Source organism: Abramis brama (genome assembly GCF_963993115.1).
Source record: "Abramis brama genome assembly, chromosome: 15".
NCBI lineage: Eukaryota > Metazoa > Chordata > Actinopteri > Cypriniformes > Leuciscidae > Abramis > Abramis brama.
The window spans coordinates 32,496,282-32,523,326 of NC_139977.1; the positions used below are offsets into that span (position 1 = coordinate 32,496,282).

Consider the following 27,045-nt stretch of genomic DNA (forward strand, 5'->3'; position numbering starts at 1 on the left):
TCTTTTGAGAGTTGAAATCCAACCACACAACAAACTACAACTGTGCAGAAAAATTTGCATAAAACAACATTTACACATGCTGAAAATAACTCTTATTATAAAATAATAATTTATTTATAATTTTTATATGCAATCCAATATGCAACACAACTGAATACCGTTCATTAATAGTAATTGAGATAGTGGTTGAACAGATGAAGTAAACAATGAGTGAATTTGAAAATTCTTCTCGTATTCCTTAACTCCAGGAATATCAATAATAGGGAAGCATCTAAACTTCAGGCTCAGGTCAGTTTAGTTCTGGTTCTCAACAGCCCTATAAGCTTGTTTTCAAATCATCAGCATCAAAAACAACTGCATACTCTTTTGGTGGCTATTTTAAGTTTAAATGTATGCCTATCAAAAAAATTCTCTATTATGGTAAATCAACAGTGTAACCAATAAATATTATTTCTAAAAAAAAAAAAAAAAAAAAATATATATATATATATATAAACAAATAGTTTGTATTTATAATATCAGCCAAGAAAACAACATTTAATCTATGAAGCTTAGATAGTTTAATATAGTTTCCGCCAGTAGAGGCGCTCCAGCAACCGAAGCAATGACACACATCCGAGACTAGGAGAAGAAGAGAAGTGAGCGAGGGAAGGGAACATAAACATGAGAAGTGGAACACAGCCGTTCATTCTGCTCTAAATCTGCGGTTTTTCAGACTGTGAGTACATTCATTTGATCATTTATTAGGAGAAATCTAAAGCCAAGCGACTAAACGAGTCAGTTCATTTAGTGAATCACTCGGAAATGAATCGAAATGAACCGACTGATGTTGTTCACTACACTCGCGAAACCTAAACTCGTTACTGTTTTTTCACATTACAATTTGTGAAGATTATGAGTTGTGTTTTTATTTTATGTAATGAACAAATGAAACATATTAAACATAGTTTTTAAACTGTTTCTTAACATGTTAAACTGTTTCTTAACAGTTGTTTAAGCAAACCACTTAAAGCTGCATAACTGAGAGTGATTGTAAGTGTGATGATCATCTGCTAAATGAGCAACAACGACCACAATTCACTCCTTCAGTCAGTGAAGCTCCCACAGCCGTTCATGAGTGTTTAAATGCTGGGGAATATTCCCATCTTCCCACAGAAGAAGAAGAAACAAGCAGGAGGAATTACTCCAGGAGAAACTACGGACATACTATTGTAAAGATGGAGATTAAGGAAGAACCCTGCAGAATAAAAGATGAAGATACAGAGGAACAAATAGGTTGGTGTTTTCCTTCATTCTCTTAAAGGTCCCGTATTATGCCCCTTTTCACAAGATGTAAAATAAGTCTCTGATGTCCCCAGAGTGTGTATGTGAAGTTTCAGCTCAAAATACCCAATAGATAATTTTTTTACAGCATGTTTAAATTGTCATTTTTTGGGGCATAGAAAAACGCGCTGTTTTAGTGTGTGCCCTTTAAATGCAAATAAGCTGCTGCTGGACGACCCAGGGGGTGGAGCTTCACGAGCTCGCGCTCAGTCTCTCAAGACAATTTCATCTCACAGAATGATGATAATATCAGAAACTCTCAGTAACGGTGTTCATTTCGAGTCGGACAATAATGCCTACAGAGTCAGAGTGCTGTATAGAGATGAAACAGGTATAGTTTAGTAGTTTAATTAGTTATTATAACGTATTTGTCATCTGCTTGTATGTATCCATTATCTATTAATAGCCTACAAGATGAGTTTAATAAAGTTTATTGTACATCACACAAAAGATGAAGCGTCAGTTTTACTTCAGAAAATCACCGTAAGAGCTGAGTAAACACAGTAAGTTATAAGAAGTGCGCAAGTACATAAACGAATTTCGGTAGAGTTGAGGGAGCATTCCTGTGGGCAGAGGTTAGTCAAAAAACGGTTCTAGTGACGTCATTAAAGAAGGAAGTAGAGGGATGTAGCTTTATAATTTTACAGATATTATTTATGCTCTAACAGCAACATTGCACACTAACTAAAGTTTGAAACATGGGATCACGAAGAACGGGACCTTTAAAGTGGCCCTATTATGCTAAAGGTTCCTAATTTTGTTTTGGAATTTCTTACAACAGGTTTACATGCATCAAAGGTAATAATAATAATAATAATAATAATAATAATAATAAAAACAGTTAAAATTTCTGATAATATACACTGCACATCACCACATTTTTCAATGATTCTCAAAAGACTTGTCCATTGATTGATTCAGTCTTTCTAAATCCCTACTTTCCGACAAAAATATTGAATGATTAAAAAAACCTGTCTTCAACAAACACTTTTCAAGACAGAAGTTTACCCGATGAATGTTATAACTGAAGCTGAAACGTGTGCTTGATGCAAAAAAACTGACATCATTGGTTCTCACCCGTTTGAGCTTCTGTTTAATTAATTAATGTGCATAAGATGGAAGAAAGTAAAATGCAAAAATGTAATGAGTACTTTTCAAGTTGTAATAAAATGTTAGGGTGTAAAATCTACGTTTTTTTTTTTTTTTTTTTTTTTTTTTTATGTAATCAAATAAAAGTACAAGCAATCAGTTTAAATTGCACTTAAGTAAAGTACAAATCCCCCAAATAATACTTAAGTATTTTACAATCCTGCCGTGGAGTCAAACTGTGGTTGAAGGCCCATTTCCATGGAGTTGTGGGAATGGTAACAGTCCAAGATCATTTGCTGCACATGGTATATGAATTTAAAAGATTGATGGAAAAATAGTTAATGTAGGATTTTAGATTTGTTCAGGAAATATAAATATGGACTCATCGGGATGATGATTTGACAAGTGGAGGGTGGGTGTGGTATTGAGCTCTGGTTAAGCGGGGTGGGGAAGGAACTATGCGGATGTTTAAGAGAGACACACGGAACAATTTAAATTATGGACCAAACTCAAATGGGGTGAAGACACCACACAAACATAGCGCTGATGGGGATAGGGTGAGTAAAATGGTAGTTTTGGGTGATTTGTTTGACAAAAGGGGAATATTGTGCAGGTGTTTTAAGTATTTGTACCTGTAGATTCCCACCACTCCTTTTAGGGATCAGGTGGTGAACCTGTGAGCGCTGCCCCCAGAGGAGGCAGACCCAGCCCTTGCTTTACTCTTTCCCATTCTCGCTTTGCGCCTTTATGTCAACCGAACCCAGAGCTTCAGGACCTTAGACCAGCTTTTTATCTGCTATGAAGGCCAGCAGAAGGTAAGGCTGTCTCAAAGCAGAGGTTGGCCCACTGGATAGTGGATGCCATGGTCTTGGGGTATCAGACCCAAGGCAAGCCCTTGGGGTGAAAGGTCACTCTACTAGGAGTGTTGCAAGGGTAATTAAAACAGTTATAAAAAGGAATTGAAAGAGATAAATGATACAGTTATAAAATGAATTAAAGTAAAATGAATTAAAGTAGTAAAAATATGATACATAGAATAAACATATCATTTGGCAAAACACTGGTGCATCTTATTTTGCATATAGTTTTACTCTGACACTGTGTCTGTGGTATTTATTCGGCGCGCCTAAGAATTCCATTGGGCGTCTCCGATGGACCCAATTTTTTCCTAAAATCGGACAGGAGGAGCTCTAGAACTGACCTCGGGTTCACTGCCCCATCAGTCCGCACCCCAAAAAACCCATTTGTTCGGAAGCTCTAGGAATGGAGTCGATCCAGTCCGCACCCCACGGAAACTCGAGTTTAATTGATACATCAAACTCACTACTCCAACACAGACCCAGGTCATCAGCATGGTTTCATCTCTTTAATTTCTCCAATAAAGTAATTTATGTTTGTCTCTTACACAATTTTCAGTCCCATTTGAGTTTAGAATCAAAAGGAGGATGTATTTCTGCATACAGTGTAATCAGTCGGACGCACGCTCTACATATCTGTCAACCAGGAGGAAGCAACACTCCTAGTAGAGTGACCTTTCACCCCAAGGGCTTGCCTTGGGTCTGATATCCCAAGACCATGGCATCCACTATCCAGTGGGCCAACCTCTGCTTAGAGACAGCCTTACCTTCTGCTGGCCTTCATAGCAGACAAAAAGCTGGTCTAAGGTCCTGAAGCTCTGGGTTCGGTCGACATAAAGGCGCAAAGCGAGACGAAATCGTGTGGTCCCCAAACCTGACACCTTCCGGCCCTGTCTGCGCCTAGAAATTCTGTCCATAAAAATTATGAACAGAACTGGTGACAAAGGGCAGCCCTGCTGGAGTCCAACATGCACCGGGAACAAGTCTGACTTACTGCCGGCAATGCAAACCAAGCTCCGGCTACGGTCGTACAGGAACCGAACAGCCCTTAGCAAAGGGCCCCGGACCCCATGCTCCCAGAGCACCCTCCACAGGATGCTGCGAGGGAAACAGTCAAATGCCTTCTCCAAATCCACAATGCACATGTGGATTGGTTGGGCAAACTCCCATGAATCCTCCAGCACCCTGGAGAGGGTATAGAGCTGGTCCAGTGTTCCACGACTGGGACGAAAACTGCACTGTTCCTCCTGAATCCGAGGTTTTACTTTCGGCCGTATTATCCTCTCCAGTACCCTGGCATAGGCTTTCCCGGGGAGGCTGAGAAGTGTGATTTCCCCCTGTAGTTGGAACACACCCTCCGGTCCCCCTTCTTAAAAAGAGGGACCACCACCCCGGCCTGCCAGCCCAAAGGTACTGTCCCCGACCGCCATGCGATGTTACAGAGGCATGTCAGCCAAGACAGCCCAACAACATCCAGAGACTTGAGGTACTCAGGGCGGATCTCATCCACTCCCGGTGCCTTGCGACCGAGGAGCTTCTTGACTACCTCGGTGACTTCAGTCCGGGTGATGGACGAGTCCACCTCCAAGCCCTCAGCCTCTGCTTCCTCAATGGAAGACTTGTCGGCGGGATTGAGGAGATCCTCGAAGTATTACTTCCACCGTCCGACGACATCCCTAGTTGAGGTCAACAGCTGCCCACCTCCACTGTAAACCGTGTTGGTAGGGTACTGCTTCCCCCTCCTGAGGCGCCTGACGGATTGCCAGAATCTCTTCGAGGCCAACCGGTAGTCCTTCTCCATGGCCTCACTGAACTCCTCCCAGGCCCGATTGTTTGCCTCCACAACCACCCGGGCCAAAGTCCGTTTGGCCTGCCGGTACCAGTCAGCTGCCTCAGGAGTCCCACAAGCCAGCCAGGCCCGATAGGACTCCTTCAGCTTGACGGCATCCCTTACTTCTGGTGTCCACCACCAGGTTCGGGGATTGCTGCCTCGACAGGCACTGGTGATCTTACACCCACAGCTCCGAGCGGCCGCGTCGACAAAGGAGGTGGAGAACATGGTCCACTCGGACTCAATATCTCCAGACTCCCTCGAGATCCGGTCGAAGCTCCGCCAGAGGTGAAAGTTTAAGATCTCTCTGACAGGGGACTCGGCCAAACGTTCCCAACAGACCCTCACAGTACGTTTGGGTCTGCCGAGTCTGTCCAGCTTCCTCCCCCACCATCGGATCCAACTCACCATCAGGTGGTGATCAGTTGACAGCTCCGCCCCTCTCCTTCACCGAGTGTCCAAGACATACGGTCGGATGAAACGACCACAAAGTCGAGAGCTAGTTTCCGTGTCCAGGGATCGGGTTGTCGAGGCCCCCGCCTTCGACTGCCGCCCGATCTACTTTGCACCGGCCCCTTACGGTCCCTCCTGCCGGTGATGATCCCACGGGAGGGCAGCCCCACGTCGTTCCTTCGGGCTGACACCAGGCGCTCGCATACGAGTCCCAACCCCGGGCCTGACTCCCCTCCTAAGGACTGGATACGTGCGCTTATCCTGCTCCCAAGGTGAGTTCCTCAATCGGCAAACCCTGGATGGAGTTCCTCCAAAACCCTCGGTAGGTGGCCTACATGAGGCACTGGAAGAGGCAGCAATGATGGCGCTTTGGTAGGGATCCTAATTCATCAGTTCAGTTTTGAACTGACTGATTGATAGGGAACGTCTAGGTTACTTATGTAGCCCCTGTTCCCTAAAGGAGGGAACGGAGACGTTGCGTCCCATCACCACAATTGCTGTACCACCGCGGAATGACTAGGACACTTCGTCTCGGCTCCTCAGCGCAAAACTTGAAGTGCAATTGCACACATGCTTGCTTATATACCCACTTCGCAGGGCGGGACACGTGAATCAAAACTCGCACACCAATGTGCATTGTCTCATTTAGTTTACACTCGAAGGTGATTGGGCTCTCAGGTGAATCACAATTCGTCAGTTCACCTTCAGGGAACATGGGGTTACATAAGTAACCTAGACATTCTCTCTTACTGATCATATTTCATACCTGTTGAGTTTCCTTTTTTTAAAATTTGACTGATAAAAAGGATTGCTTGGTTGCGCTGGTGAGATAAAGCCTGAATAGTCATTTTGGCATCAAACTTCAACTTTGCTGCTGCAGTATATGAAAACAATTTCGTCTATCAATACGAAATCCATAACGTTTAGTCGACACAGTTAGGAGATGATACAATTCGATTTTGGCGAAAATCAGTCAAACGGTCTAGGAGGAGTTCGGATAAGTAGGTTTTTAATGAAAATCAAGATAGCAGACAGGAAGTTCGGCCAAATACGGTAAACTTGGTATCTATGTTCTCTGCCTGGGTGGGGCTTTCTGGGATAGTCCTAAAATGGTTCAGGTCATACTTAGATGGGAGAGGTTATTATGTGAGTATAGGAGACCAGAAGTCTGAGTGGACATCCATGACATGCAGAGTCCCTCAAGGCTCAATTCTTGCGTCACTCCTGTTCAACCTGTATATGCTCCCTATGAGCCAAATAATGAGAGAGAACCAAATTGCTTACCACAGCTATGCAGACGACACACCGCTCTACTTATCCCTATCGCCTAATGACTACAGCCCCATTGATTCCCTGTGCCAATGCATTGACGAAGTCAACAGTTGGATGTGTCAAAACTTTCTTCAGTTAAACAAAGACAAAACTGAAGTCATTGCGTTTGGAAATAATGAAGTTCTCAAGGTGAACGCATACCTTCACTCTAGGGGTCAAACAACTAAACATCAAGTCAGGAATCTTGGTGTGACACTAGAGTCAGACCTTAGTTTCAGTAGTCATGTCAAAGCAATAACTAAATCAGCATGCTATCATCTGAAAAATATTGCAAGAATAAGATGCTTTGTTTCCAGACAAGACTTAGAGAAACTTGTGCATGCTTTCATCACCAGCAGGGTGGATTATTGTAATGGACTCCTCACTGGCCTTCCCAAAAAAACCATAAGACAGTTGCAGCTCATACAGAACGCTGCCGCCAGAATTCTGAGCAGAACCAGAAAATATGAACATATCACACCAGTCCTCAGGTCTTTACACTGGCTCCCAGTTAAATTTAGGATTGATTTTAATGTATTATTACTGGTATATAAATCATTCAATGGCCTATGACCTCAATATATTGCAGATATGCTCACTGAATATAAACCCAACAGATCACTCAGATCATTAGGATCATATCAGCTAGAAATACCAAGGGTTCACTCTAAGCATGGCGAGTCCGCTTTTAGCTATTATGCCAGCCGCAGCTGGAACCAGCTTCCAGAGGAGATCAGACGTGCTCCCACAGTAGTCACATTCAAATCCAGACTCAAAACACATCTGTTTAGCTATGCCTTTACTGATTGAGCACTGTGCCGCTGTTCGTCCGACTGTTTGTACTGTACTGTCTGTATTTTATTTTATTTTTCTAAACCGTTTTAATTATTCTTATTTCTTTTTATTATTTTAATTTCTTCTATGTAAAGCACTTTGAATTGCCATTGTGTATGAAATGTGCTATATAAATAAACTTGCCTTGCCTTGCCTGACCTATTGATCTATTGAGACCAGTTTCATTGCAATTGGCTAATTTATTTAAAATTTATTAGCATTTTTGGAAATTTCATTATAACTTTTGACCAAAAGGTGGCGCTGTCTCAAAATCTTTTGAGTACCTTCAGGGCATGGTGCTGATGGTACATACTGAGTAGGGCTGTCACTTTACATTCGAAAATTGATTGCACAATCGATCGGACCAACCAACACAAGTTTCGAAAGCGAAAATAGGGAAACGATTTTAATAGCCTTCTCTCGGAGCGCGTCCAGCTCGTCACAATACGCCCACAACGAATGCGCGTCACACAGCAACTGCAGGCTCTGACAAACACACATAACAGCAAATTATACTTCTGCATAATGTGTCTCTTTTTACAACAAAAATGTGAATTCTGCCGGTATTCAGACAGTCTCATGCATACAGATACAGATTCGGGCTATGTCTACAATCGCCTATGTAGGCGAAATTTGTTTGACATTTCTAATCGTAAACACAGCCATGTTGAAGCCTGCAGTAATGTTTTTCATTGATGTTTAATATGGTAGTCCACTCTGCTTATTGTTTTTCGAGAATGTTGCACTCCTGTTTGTCATTTTGCATGAAACTTCACGCCAATAATCATCAGAAATATTGCTGACTTGTGCCCTCAAGCGCCCTCTTTACGTTCGTCCTAATGCCTGTTAGTTGTCCATGGATTTGCCTATATTTGGCGTTTAAAATGGAAACGTCTTTAGACATGGAAAATCGATTTTACAATCGATTCAATGAACACTTATGTCTCAAAATCGAACAGGATTTTTTTTCACAAAAGTGACAGCCCTAATACTGAGTTTTGTAATGTTACACCAATGCATTCGTTAAGTATAGCATTTTATATCACAATACTGTATTGAAGTAAATGGCAATTTCATGTTTTGTTCTATTATAGCGCCAACAAGAGGCACAATCACATCATTTTCTTTATGTGTCCTCATAGTGAGCCCACACGTGTGTCAAATTTGGTGAAAATATCTCATTTCGTTTTGGAGTTATAGACATTTATATGTATAAACGCATAACAAATGACCCATACCTGACTTAATTATTATCGCCTGCGATAATTAATGCGATATGGCTCAGCTTGTCAGTGAACTACGGCTCTGTGTAGTAAATGCCGCTCCATTTGAAAGCAGGTGATGGCGATTTACTACTAATCAAGGAACCGGCTTTACTGACGAGATGCGCATAACAATCTCATGCGGTATATCGCCCAGCCCTACTTTCCCACAAGCGGTTCTATGGGCTGCCATAGACTTCCATACGGAAGAAGAAGAAGAAGAATGCCAACGATTTCAAGAGGTGCCTATGCACTTTCAGTGCTTGGCCCCTAAATGCATCAAAAAAGTATACATTTTGTAAAAGTTTATCCAGGGGGTCTTCTTATCACATTAGGGGCCAATTTAATAATACTTTACATTTTCTGCTATAACAAATAAATGAGCAAATGTTTCTATTTATTTTCTATAATAACACATTAGCTGATGCATCATCATTCTGCACATGCTAAACTTATATCTAAATATGTTGCAAATGAAATATGTCTAAAACAGAAATATGTTTAAAAGTAAATCCACATTGTTCTAAAGGGGGCATCTTCCCCCATTTTACCCTACTATTAGAGTAAAACATTTGCACCTGTATAATATTATATTAATAATAATATATTTCCATCTTCCCACAGGAGAAGAAACAAACAGGAAGAATTACTCCAGGAGAAACTACGGACATACTATTGTAAAGATGGAGATTGAGGAAGAACCCTGCAGAATAAAAGATGAAGATACAGTGGAACAAACAGGTTGGTGTTTTCCTTCATCCTCTTTAATATAATATTTGAAGACTACATGTCTATGTTTTCATGTATTAATTATATATAATAATTATTAGCATTAATAATTAACTAATTTAATTTATTTACTGGTATTGTTATTGACTACGATTATACTTCATTTTGTTTTTTAATTTGTCCTTTAATTAAATTATGGGAATTTAATTTTAGATCCTATGGATGTGAATGTTTTGAAACATGAGTTTCGAAGACCTCATTTCACAAATGAAGATGGAAACATTTCACAGACTGAAAATAATTTCATACAGAAAAGTGCTGGAAAAACTGGGGTCAAAGGATCTTTTGCCTGTTCAGAGTGTGGAAAGAGTTTCGCAGATAAATCAAAACTTAACAGACATATGAGAATTCACACTGGAGAAAAACCTTTCACATGCACTCAGTGTGGAAAGAGTTTCACATATAGAAGTATTCTTGAAGATCATCTGCGCCGTCACTCTGGAGTGAAGTCGTTCAGCTGTGATCAGTGTGATAAAACATTTGTTTTTTCATCAAGTTTAAATTCACACCTTAAAGTTCATGCTGGTTTGAAGCCTCACATTTGTACTTTCTGTGGAAAGAGTTTTTCACTACTTAAGTATTTAAAAGATCATGAGAGTATTCATACTGGTGTGAGAGCTTATGTGTGCTCTGACTGTGGGAAGAGCTTTAGTACATCCAGCCACTTAAAAAAACACCAGAGAGTTCATACTGGAGAGAAACCGCACAAGTGCTCACACTGTGAAAAGTGTTTCGCTCGGTCAGATTACTTGAAAGAACATGAGAGAATTCATACTGGAGAGAAGCCGCACCAGTGCTCTTCATGTAGAAAGAGTTTCACCCAATCGTCTAGTCTACAGTATCATAAGAGAAAGGGTTGCCCGAAGTTTCCTAAATAAGCAAAAGTTCATGTTCAGATGCATCACTTTCATGTTAATAGTTTGATATTGTGATAAATCAACAGATGGAATTTCTTGCAACACAGCGACAATATCTGAGAGAGAAATTTGTAAAAATTACATAGAGGCATGGTGAGGATTTTTTATATTTGCGAGTAAATATAGTGAAACTAATCATCTCCATCGATATTCTGTACAAATTAATTTAGTTAGTTTGGCTGTTAAGAGGTGATGCACTATTGTAAATGTCATTCATTATATCTATACTTACATTGTATGTAGAATTTGTTTCAATAATAAAGGAACAAAACTCTTTGAGTGGCTTAAGTCATGAGTATTTTTTTTTTTCATGAACAAAAAAAGCAATATCACGAGTCAGGGTATACAGCCGCTACTTCCTCGTTCCAAATAAGGTTGGCGGCCTCAGGCCCATCCTCGATCTCCGACATCTGAATCGCACCCTTGAAATGGCCGTTCAAGATGCTAACATTGAAACAAATCCTCTCTCAGGCGTTTCCAGGGGATTGTTTTTTCGCAGTGGATCTGAAAGATGCCTACTTTCATATCCAAATAGCCCCCCCATCACAGACTGCTCTTGAGATTCTCGTTCGAGCAGTTGGCTTACCAATATACTGTCCTTCCATTTGGACCGTCTCTAGCTCTCTATCCGTCTCTATTGATGCGGCTCTCTCCCCTCTGAGACCGAATGGATTCCACGTCCTGAACTACCTCAACGACTAGCTTGTACTGTGCGTTCACAGATCCTTACTCCTCAGCCATTTGGACTGCCTGGGACTCAGGAGCCAAGAGCTCACTGTCTTCCAACCAACAAATCTCGTTCAAGGGATCAGTCCTCAATTCAGCCCAAATGTGGGCCACGCTCACACCGGAGCGAGCCTTGACGATTCAACAGCTTGCGGCGTCTTTCAGTGTCAGGGTTTCATCCCTCCCCACAAAGTTTCAGAGGTTGCTGGCCCTCTGCATCATCAGTACTTCAGCTGTACTTCAGCAGCGTTTCCAACACGGGTTTGGGCGCTCTGTACGAGGGCAGGCCGACTTCCGGCTCCTGGTCAAGCGCGGAGAAAAAGCTACACATCAACTGCCTGGAAATGCTGGCAGTCTTCTTGGCCCTCATAACTTTCCTGCCAGACCTGAGTGGGCACCACGTCTTAGTCTGCTCGGACAACATGGCAGTGGTGTCATACATAAACCACCAAGGTGAGCTTAGATCGAGGCCTCTGTACAAGCCAGCCAGACGCCTCCTCTTGTGGGCACAACTCAATCTCGGCTTGCTGAGGGCTTGCAATCTCAATCTGCGCTTGCTGACGCTCCATCCCCAGATGGTTCACACGATTTGGAGTGTTTTTGGGAGGGCAGAGGTCGACCTCTTCGCTTCAGAAGACAACTCTCACTGCGCAATATATTTCTCAAAGGACAAGGATGGCGTATTTCTTTGTCACTATTTAGAGCCTGTTGCAAGAAAGTGCTTGAACATAAATCTCTGTCTCTGTGGTAAAATATTCCAGGAACAATTAAGTCAATCTTTCAAGTCAAGTCACCATTATTTATATAGCACTTTTTACAATACAGATTGTTTCAAAGCAGATTTACAGTGATAACAGGAAAATAATGCAACAAAGTTTGTTTCCACTGTACAGCAGGTCAAGAAGAAAATAGCATCATAGTCCAGCTTAAGTAAGTTAAGTGATGGTTCATTTCTGTTGAAAAAAAGGTATTAATTTAGTTAATTATCTATAAAGCCAGTCTGAAGAAAACAGTGATGTCATCGTCCAGCTCAGTTCAGTTCTCATATAATAGTGTCAATGCAGGCAGATCAATAATATTGTTGAATATTACGTGTCCCCAAATAAGCAAGCCAAAATCCAAAGGCGACAGTGGCAAGGATCCAAAACTCCATCAGTGACGGAATGGAGAAAAAAACCTTGGGAGAAACCAGGATCAGTCTCTCAATTCCCCTCTGGTCAACAAATGAATTGTATGATTATGATTTAGGCAGCATTACAGGTCAGAAGTCAGATTGGATCAGAACATTCAGAATATTATCCAGTTCCATCTGGTTTAAGATCAGTCATCACGCAGGTATAGAGACGAGTTTGTTGAGGATCAGTCGTGTCGATGAGGCCTTCACAGGGGAGAGTCTAGTTAATACAATCTCAGGATTGATGAGCTGCTGGGTTCATGAATATTAATCGCATTCGCTCAGACTGATTTGCTGAAATCAAAATGGGGATGAGTGCCAGCCAATGAAATTGCCGTTTGTGCATTAGTCCCGCCCACTACCGGAGAAACCAGAAAATCTTCTGCTTGTTCTTAAAAGCTGAATAATTCAAATGAACTCCCTGTTATTTTGACAGGGAAACACAACAAAGAATATAGTTTTCATGTAGCATGTCAATTCTGCATGGTTTTTAAAGGCTCTCTCACTCTCTTTTTGCGTATGTGAGAAACACAGCACTCTCAGCAAAGCGACGGTGAGTCGTGCGCTTTCACACTAGAGTTTACAGTACGTCAAAAGTCTACAGGTACGCTGTGCACAGATCACTTGACTCATGAGAGTTTAAATGCTGGGGAATATTCCCATCTTCCCACAGGAGAAGCAGCAAGCAGGAGGAATTACTCCAGGAGAAACTATGGACATAATATTGTAAAGATGAAGATTAAGGAAGAACCCTGCAGAATAAAAGATGAAGATACAAGGGAAAAAATAGGTTGGTGTTTTCCTTCATTCTCTTTAATGACTGATGAGGAACATTAAGATGAACACTGAAAAAAGGACAACATTTTTGCTTAATTGTGACTTACCTAGTATATTTATTGTTCTCATTTCTCCTTTGTTTGAATTTTGAAAATTTGATATGTTGATTTTAGACCTGATGGAAGTGAATGAAGACAAACAACGTCAGTTTCAAAATCCTCAGCATTTCAAAAATGAAGGTGGAAACACAGTCATTCAACAGACCGAAAAGTGTTTCACACAGAAACAAGCTAAAAAAACTGGAGAAGGATCTTTCACCTGTTCTGAGTGTGGAAAGACTTGCACACAAAAATCAGGCCTTGAGAAACATATGAGAATTCACACTGGAGAAAAACCGTTCACATGCTCTCAGTGTGGAAAGAGTTTCACTCAGAAAAGTAATCTCAATGATCATCTGCGCCGTCACTCTGTAGTGAGATCATTCAGCTGTGATCAGTGTGAGAAAACATTTGTTGTGGAATCAAACTTAAGAAAACACCTTAAAGTTCATATTGGTGTGAAGCCTCACTTTTGTTCTTTTTGTGGAAAGAGTTTTTCAGTACTTCAGACTTTAAAAGTGCATGAGAGTATTCATACTGGTTTGAGACCTTATGTGTGTCTTGACTGTGGGAAGAGCTTCACTATATCCAGTGCCTTAAAAACACACCAGAGATTTCATACTGGAGAGAAACCGTACAAGTGCTCACACTGTGGGAAGAGTTTCTCTCAGTCAGGAAACCTGAAAGAGCATGAGAGAATTCATACTGGAGAGAAACCTTATACGTGCATTGATTGTGGGAAGACCTTCACTACACACAGCCGCATAAAAACACACCAGAGAGTTCATACTGGAGAGAAACCGTACAAGTGCTCTTCATGTGGGAAGAGTTTTACCCAATCATCTAGTCTACGGTCTCATGAGAGAAAGCATTGCCCGAAGTCGTCTCGTCTAAGTGAGCAAAGTTCACATTCACGTCCATGATTTACAAATATTGTGCTTACAAATAAATTGACTTTCAGAAATTAGTAGTGAAGTTTGAACCTGGTAATAGTTTGGTCAAGGGTTGCCCTTCTTGATTCTCAACCGCTGTAACATGATTTATAATAAAATGATTCAAATTTACTGAACTTCTAACATTTGTTGGCATTAAAAGATTTCTAAAGTTTTTCAGGTGAACTGTGGTGAGATTAATTTTTTTCTGTTTTTGCTTTAAATGGTCCTATAATGCCCCCTTTTACAAGATGTAAAATCTCTGATGTACCAGAGTGTGTATGTGAAGTTCTAGCTCAAAATACCCAACAGATCCTTTTTTAGCATGTAAAAATTACTTTTCGAGTATGAGCAAAAAGCGCTGTTTTTGTGTGTGTCCCTATTACGTTATGTGTATTTTTCCTTGTGTCTTTATAATATCTGTGTATGCGTTTTAGATCATCGCTGATTTGCTAACAGTGCTGCCGCCTGCCAGCGGTAATTGGATGATCAGCTGGCGGTCCTTTTAAAAATTCCTCTTCCACTTGACAATTTATTGTGTCTTACCCCTAGCGGACATAGTAGTCCCTTTAAATGCAAATGAGCTGCTGCTCCAAGAGCTTGTGTGTTAACAGCCTTTTATGCTCAAACCGGAGTCTGACAATGATGGAGAGACTCAAGAAGAAGTGACAATATAGCCTGCTTGACACCAAACCCTTCTCAGTTGTAACTGGGTCTGGGGAAGGTTCATTCACAGCCCATTTCCAAAGGGGCATCACCAATGGATGTCGCTCAAATGCCTCTGGGCGCAATTGGATAGACTTGGAAAAATTAGAAATGGGCTTGAATGGGCTCTTGGCCAGACTGACTTGCAGAGCAAATCTCAAATTTGCCGGAAGTCAGTCTGGGTTTTCCCAGGCTAGTGATAATACTTATATGTTCACAAATCTCATTTGAAGTATTACTTAATTGGCATTTCATACTGTATTTCAATATCTTTTTCATTATTGTTTGAGTTGCGGTTCACATCCTTGTGCTCATTTCTTGACCAGTTAAAGTTCTGTACAGTAAGTTATTTGTTTAGCTTATCTAGGTCTATTAATTTTTTTTACTTCATGTCTTTATCTGTTGTTTATTTAAATGCTAGAGGGCTAAGAAATCTTACTAAGTGAAAAGCTGTTGTATGAAAATTCCGTTAACCAAATAACCAATCTTTTATCTAAAAATGTGGATGATTTACTTGATTGTGAAAAGGCAGAATTGGTTGAATTACAGTGCAAATTAGACACCATATATAAAAACATAAAGCTGAAGGGGCGTTTATTAGATCGCGCAGAAAGGGTGATTAGATTGCGCATTGAAGATTCAGATTGGAAAGACAGCAAGCTAAAAACAACCAAATTCAAAAACGAATGATTAACGGTAATATTAGTGATGACCCTAAAGTTATCGCAAAGTTCTGTGCCAAATTTTACAGTGATTTGTATACTTCTAAATTTTCCCAAGAGCATATGAATGTTTTCTGTAAGTCATTACCTAATTTAAAGCAGTTAAGTGATTTAGATAAACAAGTTTGTGACACCTCTATCACATTGAAGGATATAGCCAACAAATCTACCGGAACATACGGACTCAGCCCAGAGTTTTACAAGCTATTTAATTATAGTATAGCACCATTCTTGTTAAAGTTGTATGAGGAAAGTATAGAAAAAACATTACTTCCAGCCACATTATGTCAAGGATTAATAACTCTTATCCCAAAATTAAATAAAAAATCCCCTCTTAATAGACAGTTGATGTCCAATTGCACTATTAAATAATGTTTATAAAATAATAGCTTCAGGCGACTCCTTTTGCAGTATGGTCCAAATGCTATATAAAAATCTAAACAGCTCAATTAAACTAAGTAATGGTACTACAGCTAGATTCTTTTTAAAATGAGGAGTTAGACAAGGATGTCAAGTTTCCACCTACCTATTCCTAATTGCAACACAGTTCCTTAACACACATATCAATAGTAGTCCTTTAAAAGGTATCACAATTGGCAACACAAAAATAAAAATGAGTCAATTAGCGGACTATACAGCTTTATTCTTGAATTGAAATCTGATTCGTCAGAAATTACAGTGGCTTTGGGTATTCTTCAGTCTAGGGATGGGACGGTATGAAAATTTAATATCACGATTATAGTGACCAAAATTATCGCGATTATCAATATTATCACGGTTTTGTTAAAACGAGATGAAAGTTTTTCAAAAAGAGTTGATGATCACACTGAAGACATTTCAACAAGTTTTATATTTGAAAATCAACAAACAACAATAAAACAAGCAGCTCTATGCACTTTTTAAAGCAAGATTCTATTATGTGGCATTTCCTTCCTTATAATGACGGTCGTCAATAGCAACGCATTATAACACCACGCACATCCATTGTAACGGCCACCTAGTGTTAAGTAGTGTTCATGACATGAATGTTGATGTGCCTTTAAGATAACTTCTTCTATGGCGTACGTTATTGTATGCATGCTGTTTTTATGTGAGCGCGCACGCACAGTGAGAGCTCGCGCAAAGAGGAAGATGACCGCTCTACTGCTGACCGTTGTTTTATTATAGGCTAATGTGTTTACTTCATCTTTGATTAGTAGCGTGTTTTAGAGTGTTTTCTTTTCCCTTTTAACATTCGCTTTTCGACATGTATGTGAAGAGTGTGCTTAACTGAGAGAAAACATCTATAAAAGTCTCGTGGAACTACCAGTTAATTTGCACTGTCTTGTATCTGGACGCGCTCTCTCGTTTCATTCAAATACAACTTGCCGTCTTGCGTCTCCGTTTTTAATTGTATTGAAAATTAAATCAGAGTTGATTTATTGTTTACAGAGTTTGATAATATTGTTGTGATCATTTTGTCTGAACGATTGTTTTGTACGCTGTACATAATGGATTTATAAACAGGTAAGATTTAAAACATTAATCTCAATTCAATGTCCCCGTAATTATGTGGTAAAAAAAATCATTATAAAAGTGTATAATGAATATAAATTATTATCCCTTAAATGTCTCTTAATAGTCTTGTTTGAACTTGTTCGTTCGTCTTTGGCTCAAAGCCACTTGCTGCGAACGGAAGCGTACGTTTATTTCAAGTGATTGATATAAAATAGTTCAACTTAAAACAACATTTTTTGCCCAATTATTTCCCAGACGTAGTTTTGGTATTGAGGTCAAAGTTAACTTGCCTTGCGTTCGCTTTACAACAGTATATTTTCATCTATATTCGTCATTCAAAAAGGGAAAGTGACGCTGCAGGCTGCAGATACACAAACCGTGAACAAAGCAGTGCGTGCTTACCATTTTGAATATCAATCCTGCTAAACACTTTCTTATATTCAACTCCGCTCATGTTAATATTTAATTATTTGTCAGGGAACACTCAGGTAAAATGACGTAACATTAGAACAGCCTTCTATCTGTACCGTTTTGACTTAGCTCGCTGTTTTGCTATTATTTGCTATTAAAAACCACGTCGGCCGATGCACAAAAACGGCCCGATGCACTGGTAATGCGTTATGTGCGTACTCAACCATTGAGAGTTGCTGACTCCAGGAGGAAGGATTCTTGGATACCAAACATCGCAACACTCTCTCCAAGTCTTGGTTGGCTCTCTCGGTTTGGCAGTTGCTTTGGGGATGGAACCCTGAAGACAGACTGACCGTTGCTCCCAGTAATCTACAAAATTCTTGCCAAAATTTGGACACAAATTGGGGCCCCCTGTCGGAAACCACATCCATCAGGAGGCCATGTAAGCGAAAGACGTGATCTATGACAGTCACCGCTGTCTCCTTGGCTGAAGGCAATTTAGGCAAGGGAATAAAATGTGCCGCCTTTGAGAATCCACTGCAGTCAAAACGACCATCTTGCCTTGAGATGGCAGTGATAAAATCTAGCGCTATATGGGACCAGGGTCTCGAACGGTTGGAGTAACCCATCTGGGGGTCAATTGGAAGTCTTACCAGTGGCACAAACCGAGCAAGCCAAAACAAAACTGAGAATGTCACTAGCCATTAATGGCCACCAGAATCATTGCTTTACCAAAAAACTGGTACGCTTTACTCCTGGATGGCACGCTACGTTGGAACAATGACCCCATCGAATAACGTCGGACCGTAATTCCTTCGGCAAAAATAACCAACTCGGTGGGCAACCGGGTGGGGGCATTACCCCTTCTAGGGCGGTTTTGACCCTCGATTCGATCTCCCATGTGAGTGTGGAGACAATGAGTCTCTCAGGTAAAATGCACTCTGGAGTGGACGGGTCTTCGGATCGATCAAAAATACGAGATAAAGCATTGGGTTAGATGTTTTTAGAACCCCGGCGGTATGAGAGAGAAAAATCAAAACGACCGAAAAAAAGTGCCCACCGAGCCTGCCTAGAGTTGAGTCTTTTGGCGGATCTAATATATTCCATGTTCTTGTGATCGGTCCAAACGATAAAAGGTACCCCCGACCCTTCTAACCAATGACGCCACTCTTCCAACGCTAACTTGACTGCCAACAACTCTCTGTTACCAATGTCATAGTAACGTTCGGCGGGTGATAGACGATGGGAGAAAAATGCGCAATCTTATCGTCTGTGGAAGAGCGTTGGTAAAGAACCGCACCTACCCCCACCTCTGACGCGTCGACCTCCACCACGAACTGACGTGAAGGATCAGGGAACAGAAAGCGAGTAAAGCTTGCCCTTAGGCGGAGACGTACCTTGTAGTAGATCTATAGCACAGTCATAGGGACGATGCGGAGGAAGAGAAGCAGCATGGGACTTACTGAACACTTCCTTCAGGTCGAGGTACTCTGCGGGCACGTTTGACAAATTCACCGACTCATCCTGTAACACAGAACCAGACACAGACGAACTTGCAGACACGAGACAAGAGGCATAACAGTGATTGCTCCAGGCTGAGACAGAACTGTGGGCCAGTCCACCCTGGGATTGTGTTGTACCAGCCAGGGATGACCGAGGACTATGGGAGCCAATTGAGAGTCCATAAGTAGGAATGAGTCCTTCATGTGGTTTCCTGATGTGATGACTGTTATGGGACTGGTGGTGAGAGAGATGTTCGGTAATTCTTGGCCGTTGAGAGTGTTGACAGAAATCTGAGTGAGTGATGTGACGGGAATGTGCAGTGTATGAGCGAAAATTAAGTCCATGAAGTTACCTTCTTCTCCAGAGTCCAGTAAGGCCTGACAGTTGTGAGACAGGGATGCCCATTGCAGTCTTACCGGGAGGAGAGTTGAAGATGAGGTCTTTTCTGCGGAAATCCAACCCGATAGTAGCCCCATTCTTACTACCGGGTCCGATATTTTACTGGACAAGAGTTCAGGAAATGACCAGCTCCTCCACAATAGAAACATAGTCCCTTGGATCTCTGTCTTTCTCTCTCCTACCGGAAAAGTCTCTTAATTTCTTCAGAGAGTGCCTGGAATGAGGAGCAGCATTGGTCTTGGTTCTCCCACACCGCCATTCCCCACAGGGCCACCTGTCCTGTCAGCCATGTCAGCACAAAAGCCACTTTGGATTGTTCATTGTTGAATGTTCAGGGTTGCAGGGAGAAAAACATTGAACATTTTGTCAGAAACGCTCTGCAAAAGTTCAGCTCTCTGGAATACGCCTCTGGAGCAGGTAAACGAAGCTCAGGTTGATGGTTGGGTTCTGGAAGTGTGGGATGAACAGGCGGTGTGGGTGGCGCATCGGGACTCCCCAGCTGGCATTCGACTGACCTTAAACGTTTAAATGTGGTTGAAATAATGTCAGTTTATGGAAAAACATTAATTCAACGTCAAAACAATGTTAAACACCAAATGGTTGAAATGGTGTTGTTAACTCACTGTGGATTCAACATAGAAATATAAATAAAATTTGAGTTGTACGTCAAATCAACATTATTTTTACAACCATGACTTTTAAACATTTTGTTGAAATATATCAGTAGAAAAATAACGTTGTTCCAACATCCAAACAATGCTGATCAATTAACTGTTGAAAAAGTGTTGATGCATGAATAATGATACAACGTTGAAAGATCAACTCTGAATTAAACGTTTGTTAAGTAACATTAATTCAACGTCAAAACAACGTTGAACACTAAATGGTTGAAGTGGTGTTGTTAACTCACTACGGATTCAACATAGAAATAAAAATAATTTTTTTAGTTGTACGTCAAATCAACATTATTTTTTTACAACCATGACTTTTAAACATTTTGTTGAAATATATCAATAGAAAAATAACGTTGTTCCAACATCCAAACAATGCTGATCAATTAACTGTTGAAAAAGTGTTGATGCATGAATAATGATACAACGTTGAAAGATCAACTCTGAATTAAACGTTTGTTAAGTAACATTAATTCAACGTCAAAACAACGTTGAACACTAAATGGTTGAAGTGGTGTTGTTAACTCACTACGGATTCAACATAGAAATAAAAAATTTTTTTTTAGTTGTACTTCAAATCAACATTATTTTTTTTACAACCATGACTTTTAAACATTTTGTTGAAATATATCAATAGAAAAATAACGTTGTTCCAACATCCAAACAATGCTGATCAATTAACTGTTGAAAAAGTGTTGATACATGAATAATGATACAACGTTGAAAGATCAACTCTGAATTAAACGTTTGTTGAGTCGTGATAAAAGCGCTTTCTAACGTTACATCTTTTATTTTTATTTTTTTTTATTGCATAACACATTTGTTACAATTTGCCGAAAAAAAGAAATTGATCTTGTAATACATCATTTAGATACAATTCATGTTTTCATAAGGAATAAAAAATAAAAATAAATACACATCAGCCAAAAGAGAATTGAGACGCTTTCTACATCTCCTGGCGTACTTTGAGAGCAACTCCAGTCTGATTGATCATTTTGGAATATCGTTCAACACAAGAGCTTGATTGGAGGACGGCGGTTGTCCATCACACAACTGTGATTCTATTGGCTCTGACGGTTCCAGACAACACCCGATTGCTCATGCGCGAAGTGGGTCTGTGTTGTCATCGTCAGGCAGATTCTGACCTGGACGGGTTCGGAATGAATTTGGTGGTAACATCTCAAACGGTAAGCAAAGTTTTTGAAGTCACATTTTATAACTAGAAAATTCCTAAATAAATGTTGTGTGTGCCTGACTCTGTCACATATGGGCGTCGTGACGTCATACTTGGCGTGGCGGCCATGTTGATGGCCTCGCGAATGTAAACATACAGCAAGTCGAACGAGGAGAAACAGAGTAGGGAGAAGAAAAGAAAGAAAAAAGATGCTAGAATCCCGAAAAGGATGTGGAATTTACCGGGATACGTTAAATGGGGAAACCAGGGACCAGTATGTGGACAAATTTTCCTGTAAAATATCCCGTATTTTAATACCTTACTCTCATAACATTAATGTTAGCCCTTCCATCGGACCTGTCAGTCTCTGCACTGTTGTCCTGTTTCTACCCCCTTGCCCTTTCAGCGAAACAGATGTTTTCAAAGCATCGTTTTGCTTACTTGAAGTCAACCTTAGCGTGATATTGGCCTTTTTAAGATAACAGCGTGGTTGTTGTGAGAGCACGATTTCATGCCAATCTGTAAGCAAAGTCACGTTAGACCTAGCTTCACAACTCGCATAGTTAATGCTGCAGTTTTGTAGTACGAATTTTTGCTGTCAGCAGAGGGATAGCAACAGAAAGATGAATGTTGAAATTTTCATTTTTCGGGATATTTTATAGGAAAATACTATACGGGAAGACAGCGGGAAAAGAGCTCTGCTGGAACAAGTTATGAAGTGAAGCCGGCAAACACTAAAGAAGAGCTTGAAGCTTTAGAGAATCACTTGGAGGACAAGAATGAGGGAGTAGAACTGGTAAGTTTTAAATAATTAATCTTGTAAAGTGCTGGCAAAGTTTCATTATGACAATTGGCTTGTTCACTTTGGTGACCACTACAAACTCCTCGTCCTCATCATGTGCCTGCTTTGTGGAGGTCTGACTCTGACCACATTTTCTGGTTATAATTTTAATTTCTTGTTTCTTGTTCTTTTCCGAGTAAACAACTGAAGATGTTGGGAGGCGTTGATGCTGCAGACCATGTGAAGAAGTCAATGGCTGCGTAAGTAACTTTATGTTCCTTTTTTGCATTAGTTTACAGTGATGTTCCCTGTCATATACTGTCATGCACTCCCCCCACACACCCACTTACTCACTCTCTGCTACATTTTCATAATGAACTTGATTGCAATATAATATTCTAATATAAATCTGTTTTACCATGGCAGAACTATGACAAATAAAATGATGGCCATAATGAGCCTCAGAGGAAGAAGTGGGAAGGTTGCCTTCATGAAGACCCGTCTCTACAAGATAATCTGTGGTGAGTTTGCTTTAACATAGTAGTTTTGTAACAGTGTTTTAAATAATTGAATATAGTAAGCAGAATAATAATTCATAAGAAATGAAGAAATCATTTTAGTTGGAGAACTCTACAGAGCATGGTCTAATATTATATACAGTACTCCATTCTGGGCTCTAGACTAACTTCTCTACCGGCAGCACTGGTTACTACCAACTGCCTTTTGTTGCTTGCCCAAGCACATGATTATCAATGACCTTGCACATTGATCAATACTAATTTATATACTTGAAACATTGGCAATTCCACAAAAGTTGATATTTGCAAAATATTTTAATTTGAGAGGTTAACGTTTGCTAATACTGATCTGTTTCCCCCCCCCCCCCTCATCAGACGCTGTCTTGAGCTCATTTGATACAACTACAACAAAAGCAGACGAATACATGGCCAAATACTTGAAATATGCACCAGAGAGGATAGGTGGCGGTGGCAGAAAGAAGTAACAAGAAGGGAAGATTTAACCAGCCGTGTTCAATGTTGCCCAATGTTTGGGCCGTTTTTCTAAAGGTTAAAGTTCGACACGTGTAAAATGATGTTGTGTGAAATGTTGGCACACTTGCAGCCATGCAATAAAGCATGTTTCTTACGTCAGTGAAATGTCTTTATTAATCTTCTTCCTGGTCTTGCTTTGACCAATTGGCTTCTTCCTAGCTGACTGTTCAACGTTGATTAGATTGACGTTGTAATGACATTGCTATTTCAACGTTGATTAGATTTGCAAAATCTAAACTAAAATCAATATTGATTCAACGTTGGCGAATTCACCTATGTTGAGAAACGTGACGTTGGAATGACATTGCTATTTCAACGTTGATTAGATTGACGTTGGAATGACGTTTCTATTTCAACGTTGATTATATTGACGTTGGAATGACGTTGCTATTTCAACGTTGATTAGATTGACGTTGGAATGACATTGCTATTTCAACGTTGATTAGATTGACGTTGGAATGACATTGCTATTTCAACGTTGATTAGATTGACGTTGGAATGACGTTTCTATTTCAACGTTGATTATATTGACGTTGGAATGACGTTGCTATTTCAACGTTGATTAGATTGACGTTGGAATGACATTGCTATTTCAACGTTGATTAGATTGACGTTGGAATGACGTTTCTATTTCAACGTTGATTATATTGACGTTGGAATGACGTTTCTATTTCAACGTTGATTATATTGACGTTGGAATGATGTTTCTATTTCAACGTTGATTATATTGACGTTGGAATGACGTTTCTATTTCAACGTTGATTATATTGACGTTGGAATGATGTTTCTATTTCAACGTTGATTATATTGACGTTGGAATGACGTTGCTATTTCAACGTTGATTAGATTTGCAAAATCTAAACAAAATCCAACGGTTATCCAACACTGACACCTGACGTTGATTCAACGCTGACTCTACGTTAAAATGCCAGCTGGGTCTTGAGTTGTTGAATCTGTTGGGTGAGCTCGGACCTAACACACAAAGAAAGAGTCAGTGACTTCATGAACTGTGAAAGTTTGAATATAAATCTCTTCTGAGAACAATTAACCTAACATCGTATCATTATTTTAAGTTTCATAAGTTTAGTTAATATTGTTGTATTAAACTTTGAATTAAACTTTAAACTATATGTTATATTATGAACTATGTGCAAACTAGACAAAGGAGAGCTGGAGCGCTGCTGGTATCCCTGGTATGCTCTGGTGCTCTTGGAAGGGTTAAATGTTCATATAAAAGAATTGGAAAAAATCTAGGTCCAGGCACTCAGTGGGATGCAAAAGTAAAAAGGCCTTTGAAATTGTTTTTGAGGGCTAAAACGTTAAAACACCAATGCGTATCTGCCCACTGGTCTTCATCAGGGTGTATGTGCAAACTAGTTTCAATTAAATGTCAAGATTGACGATCTATTGAAATACAATATAGTCACATCTGTTCTATTTTCTGTTCTAACTGAGCTTATTTCTGTCATTGGTTTGCATTATGTATGCTTGTGGATTTAAATATGTGCACATACAGTAGCCTATATGTTATTATTAGTTTTTTTTTATAGTTTTTTATTTCTATTTATTTATCTAGTAAATGTATCTCAATTTTTTTTTTCATTTAAACTTAAAAGACATGATTTTTTTGTTTAAGGTTTTTCATGAAGTTTGTTGTTTTCTTATATTGTGTCCTGATGTCTCAAAAAAGAAATGTGGAATTGTTTCTAAATGACTATTTGAGCGAACATTTGCACCTGAATAATTGAGAGTGATTGTAAGTGTGATGATCATCTGCTAAATGAGCAACAACGACCACAATTCACTACTTCAGTCAGTGAAGCTCCCACAGCCGTTCATGAGAGTTTAAATGCTGGGGAATATTCCCATCTTCCCACAGGAGAAGAAGCAGCATGAGGAATTACTCCAGGAGAAACTACTGACATACTATTGTAAAGATGGAGATTAAGGAAGAACCCTACAGAATAAAAGATGAAGCTACAAAGGAACAAATAGGTTGGTGTTTTCCTGGAGAGTTCATACTGGAGAGAAACCGTACAAGTGCTCTTCATGTGGGAAGAGTTTCACCCGATCATCTAGTCTACGGTCTCATGAGAGAAAGCATTGCCCGAAGTCGTCTAAGTGAGCAAAGTTCACATTCACATCCATGATTTACAAATTTTGTACTTACAAGTGTTGCCCTTCTCTTTTCTCAACCGCTGTAACATGATTTATAATAAAATGATTCAAATTTACTGAACTTCTAACTCTTGTTTTGCATTAAAATATTTCAAAAGTTTTCAGGTAAACCGTGGTGAGATTATTGTTTTTTTTTTAAATTATTATTATATAAAAGTACAACACACTGAAGAGATGAATGTCTATCCTTCACAACCTCGCTTTTATTCCTGTTTAAAATCAAAGATGGCGCTGCTGTGAATAAGGTCTATATCAGATATGATGACGGACAACTGGCCAAAGAGCATTTAGTGTTTATCTTCCAAATTAAGGATGATATGGACATTTTTCTTAAGTGTCTGAACAAAAGGAGTCTCAGAATGAATTGCATGTTTATGGAGATTTGATTTATTTCAGTTTTTAAGTTAAATGCCTGTATCTCTGAATTGCAAACGATTCATTTGTAATTTGCACATTCGCACGTTTAATCAATGTCTGATTACAGCAATAAACCCTCATCAATATTCATTTAGCTATTCTCTGAACTGAATTGATAGTTTAACAGTGCTGGAAATATAGAGCTCATTTCTGATAATTACACCACTTTTACAAAGATAAATTCATTATTTGTTTGTCATTATCTAGAGTCGGTTTTGAAGAAAGTATTTAAACAAATCTCTGTCTCTTGTGTAAAACATTCTGGGAACAATTAACCTAACATCGTATCATTATTTCAAACATACTTTTTTAAAATTTAGTTGATATTGTTACATTAAACTTTGTATTGAACTTTAAACTATATTTTATATTTGTATTGAACTTTAAACTAGCCTATATGTTATATTATTAACTATGTGCAAACTAGTTTCAATTAATTGTCAAGATTGACGTTCTATTGAAATAAAATATAGTCACAATCTATTATATTTTCTGTTCTAAATGAGCTTATTTCTGTCATCGGTTTGCATTATGCATGCCTGTGGATTTAAATATGTGCACATACAGTATATGTTATGGCTTGTTTCCCCTGAGCGGTACAGTACAGTACAGTACGGTTCGGGTCGGTAAACCATGAATCGGCTAGCGTTTCCACAGCCAACAGCACCCTTACTTGATAGGCGTGGTGTAGCCCAGGCGCGGATTTATGGGTGGGCCTGGGTGGGCACGTGCCCACCCAGATTGACCGGTGGCCCACCCAATCAGATAATATGATAATAAAAATCAGATAATAAAAACAATTGAATTTTTTTATTTTAATAATAATGAATTAATAAATAATTTCATTTTAATAGTTTCCTGAGGACATTTATATACAGTAGCTACGAAAAATAGCTACAAAATAAAAATATTATGTCGGCATATCACGTGTCAATCCAGTGATGCTATCACGCAACACTGCGGGCGCGGGCGCGTTTCGGACCGAAAGTTTTCCGTAACGGTTAGGTAGCAGCAGCAAACTAACTGAGCTATGGCTAAACAGCTGTCATTGACACTTTTCAAAAAAAACACGTCTAGATGATGATATACTTCTGGACCATGTCATACCTGAGGAGGAGGAGGATGGTCGTGAGACACTTAGTGGCTTATTTTCATCAAGTCA

At 39.7% G+C, this 27,045-nt stretch overlaps 1 protein-coding gene and 1 long non-coding RNA gene across 7 annotated transcripts in view; both read left to right on the forward strand.

The window, feature by feature from the left end:
- LOC311097516 (uncharacterized protein) overlaps window positions 1–14,559 on the forward strand; it is a 202,312-nt gene extending 187,753 nt beyond the window's left edge. For 2 of the 4 annotated variants that reach the window (XM_084137255.1, XM_084137254.1), the window contains exons 3-5: window positions 9,585–9,701; window positions 13,240–13,356; window positions 13,517–14,559. In XM_084137255.1, coding sequence (XP_083993381.1) covers window positions 9,585–9,701; window positions 13,240–13,356; window positions 13,517–14,364 — 1,082 coding nt within the window. In that variant the 3' untranslated portion in view covers window positions 14,365–14,559. Of the gene's footprint in view, window positions 1–623; window positions 719–1,155; window positions 1,276–9,584; window positions 9,702–9,902; window positions 10,946–13,239; window positions 13,357–13,516 lie in introns of those variants that run through there. The other 2 variants (XM_084137253.1, XR_014609267.1) reach the window with 2 other exon arrangements.
- A 6,773-nt stretch (window positions 14,560–21,332) lies between these two features.
- On the forward strand, window positions 21,333–23,387 carry LOC311097222. Of its 3 annotated transcripts, none has more exons than XR_014609209.1 (5): window positions 21,333–21,468; window positions 22,118–22,251; window positions 22,434–22,496; window positions 22,663–22,757; window positions 23,130–23,387. It is a non-coding gene; the product is annotated as an uncharacterized lncRNA (long non-coding RNA). The 3 variants fall into 3 exon arrangements; XR_014609210.1 differs by lacking the exon at window positions 21,333–21,468 and adding an exon at window positions 21,583–21,749; XR_014609211.1 differs by lacking the exon at window positions 21,333–21,468 and adding an exon at window positions 21,588–21,729.
- Window positions 23,388–27,045: the final 3,658 nt, after the last annotated feature.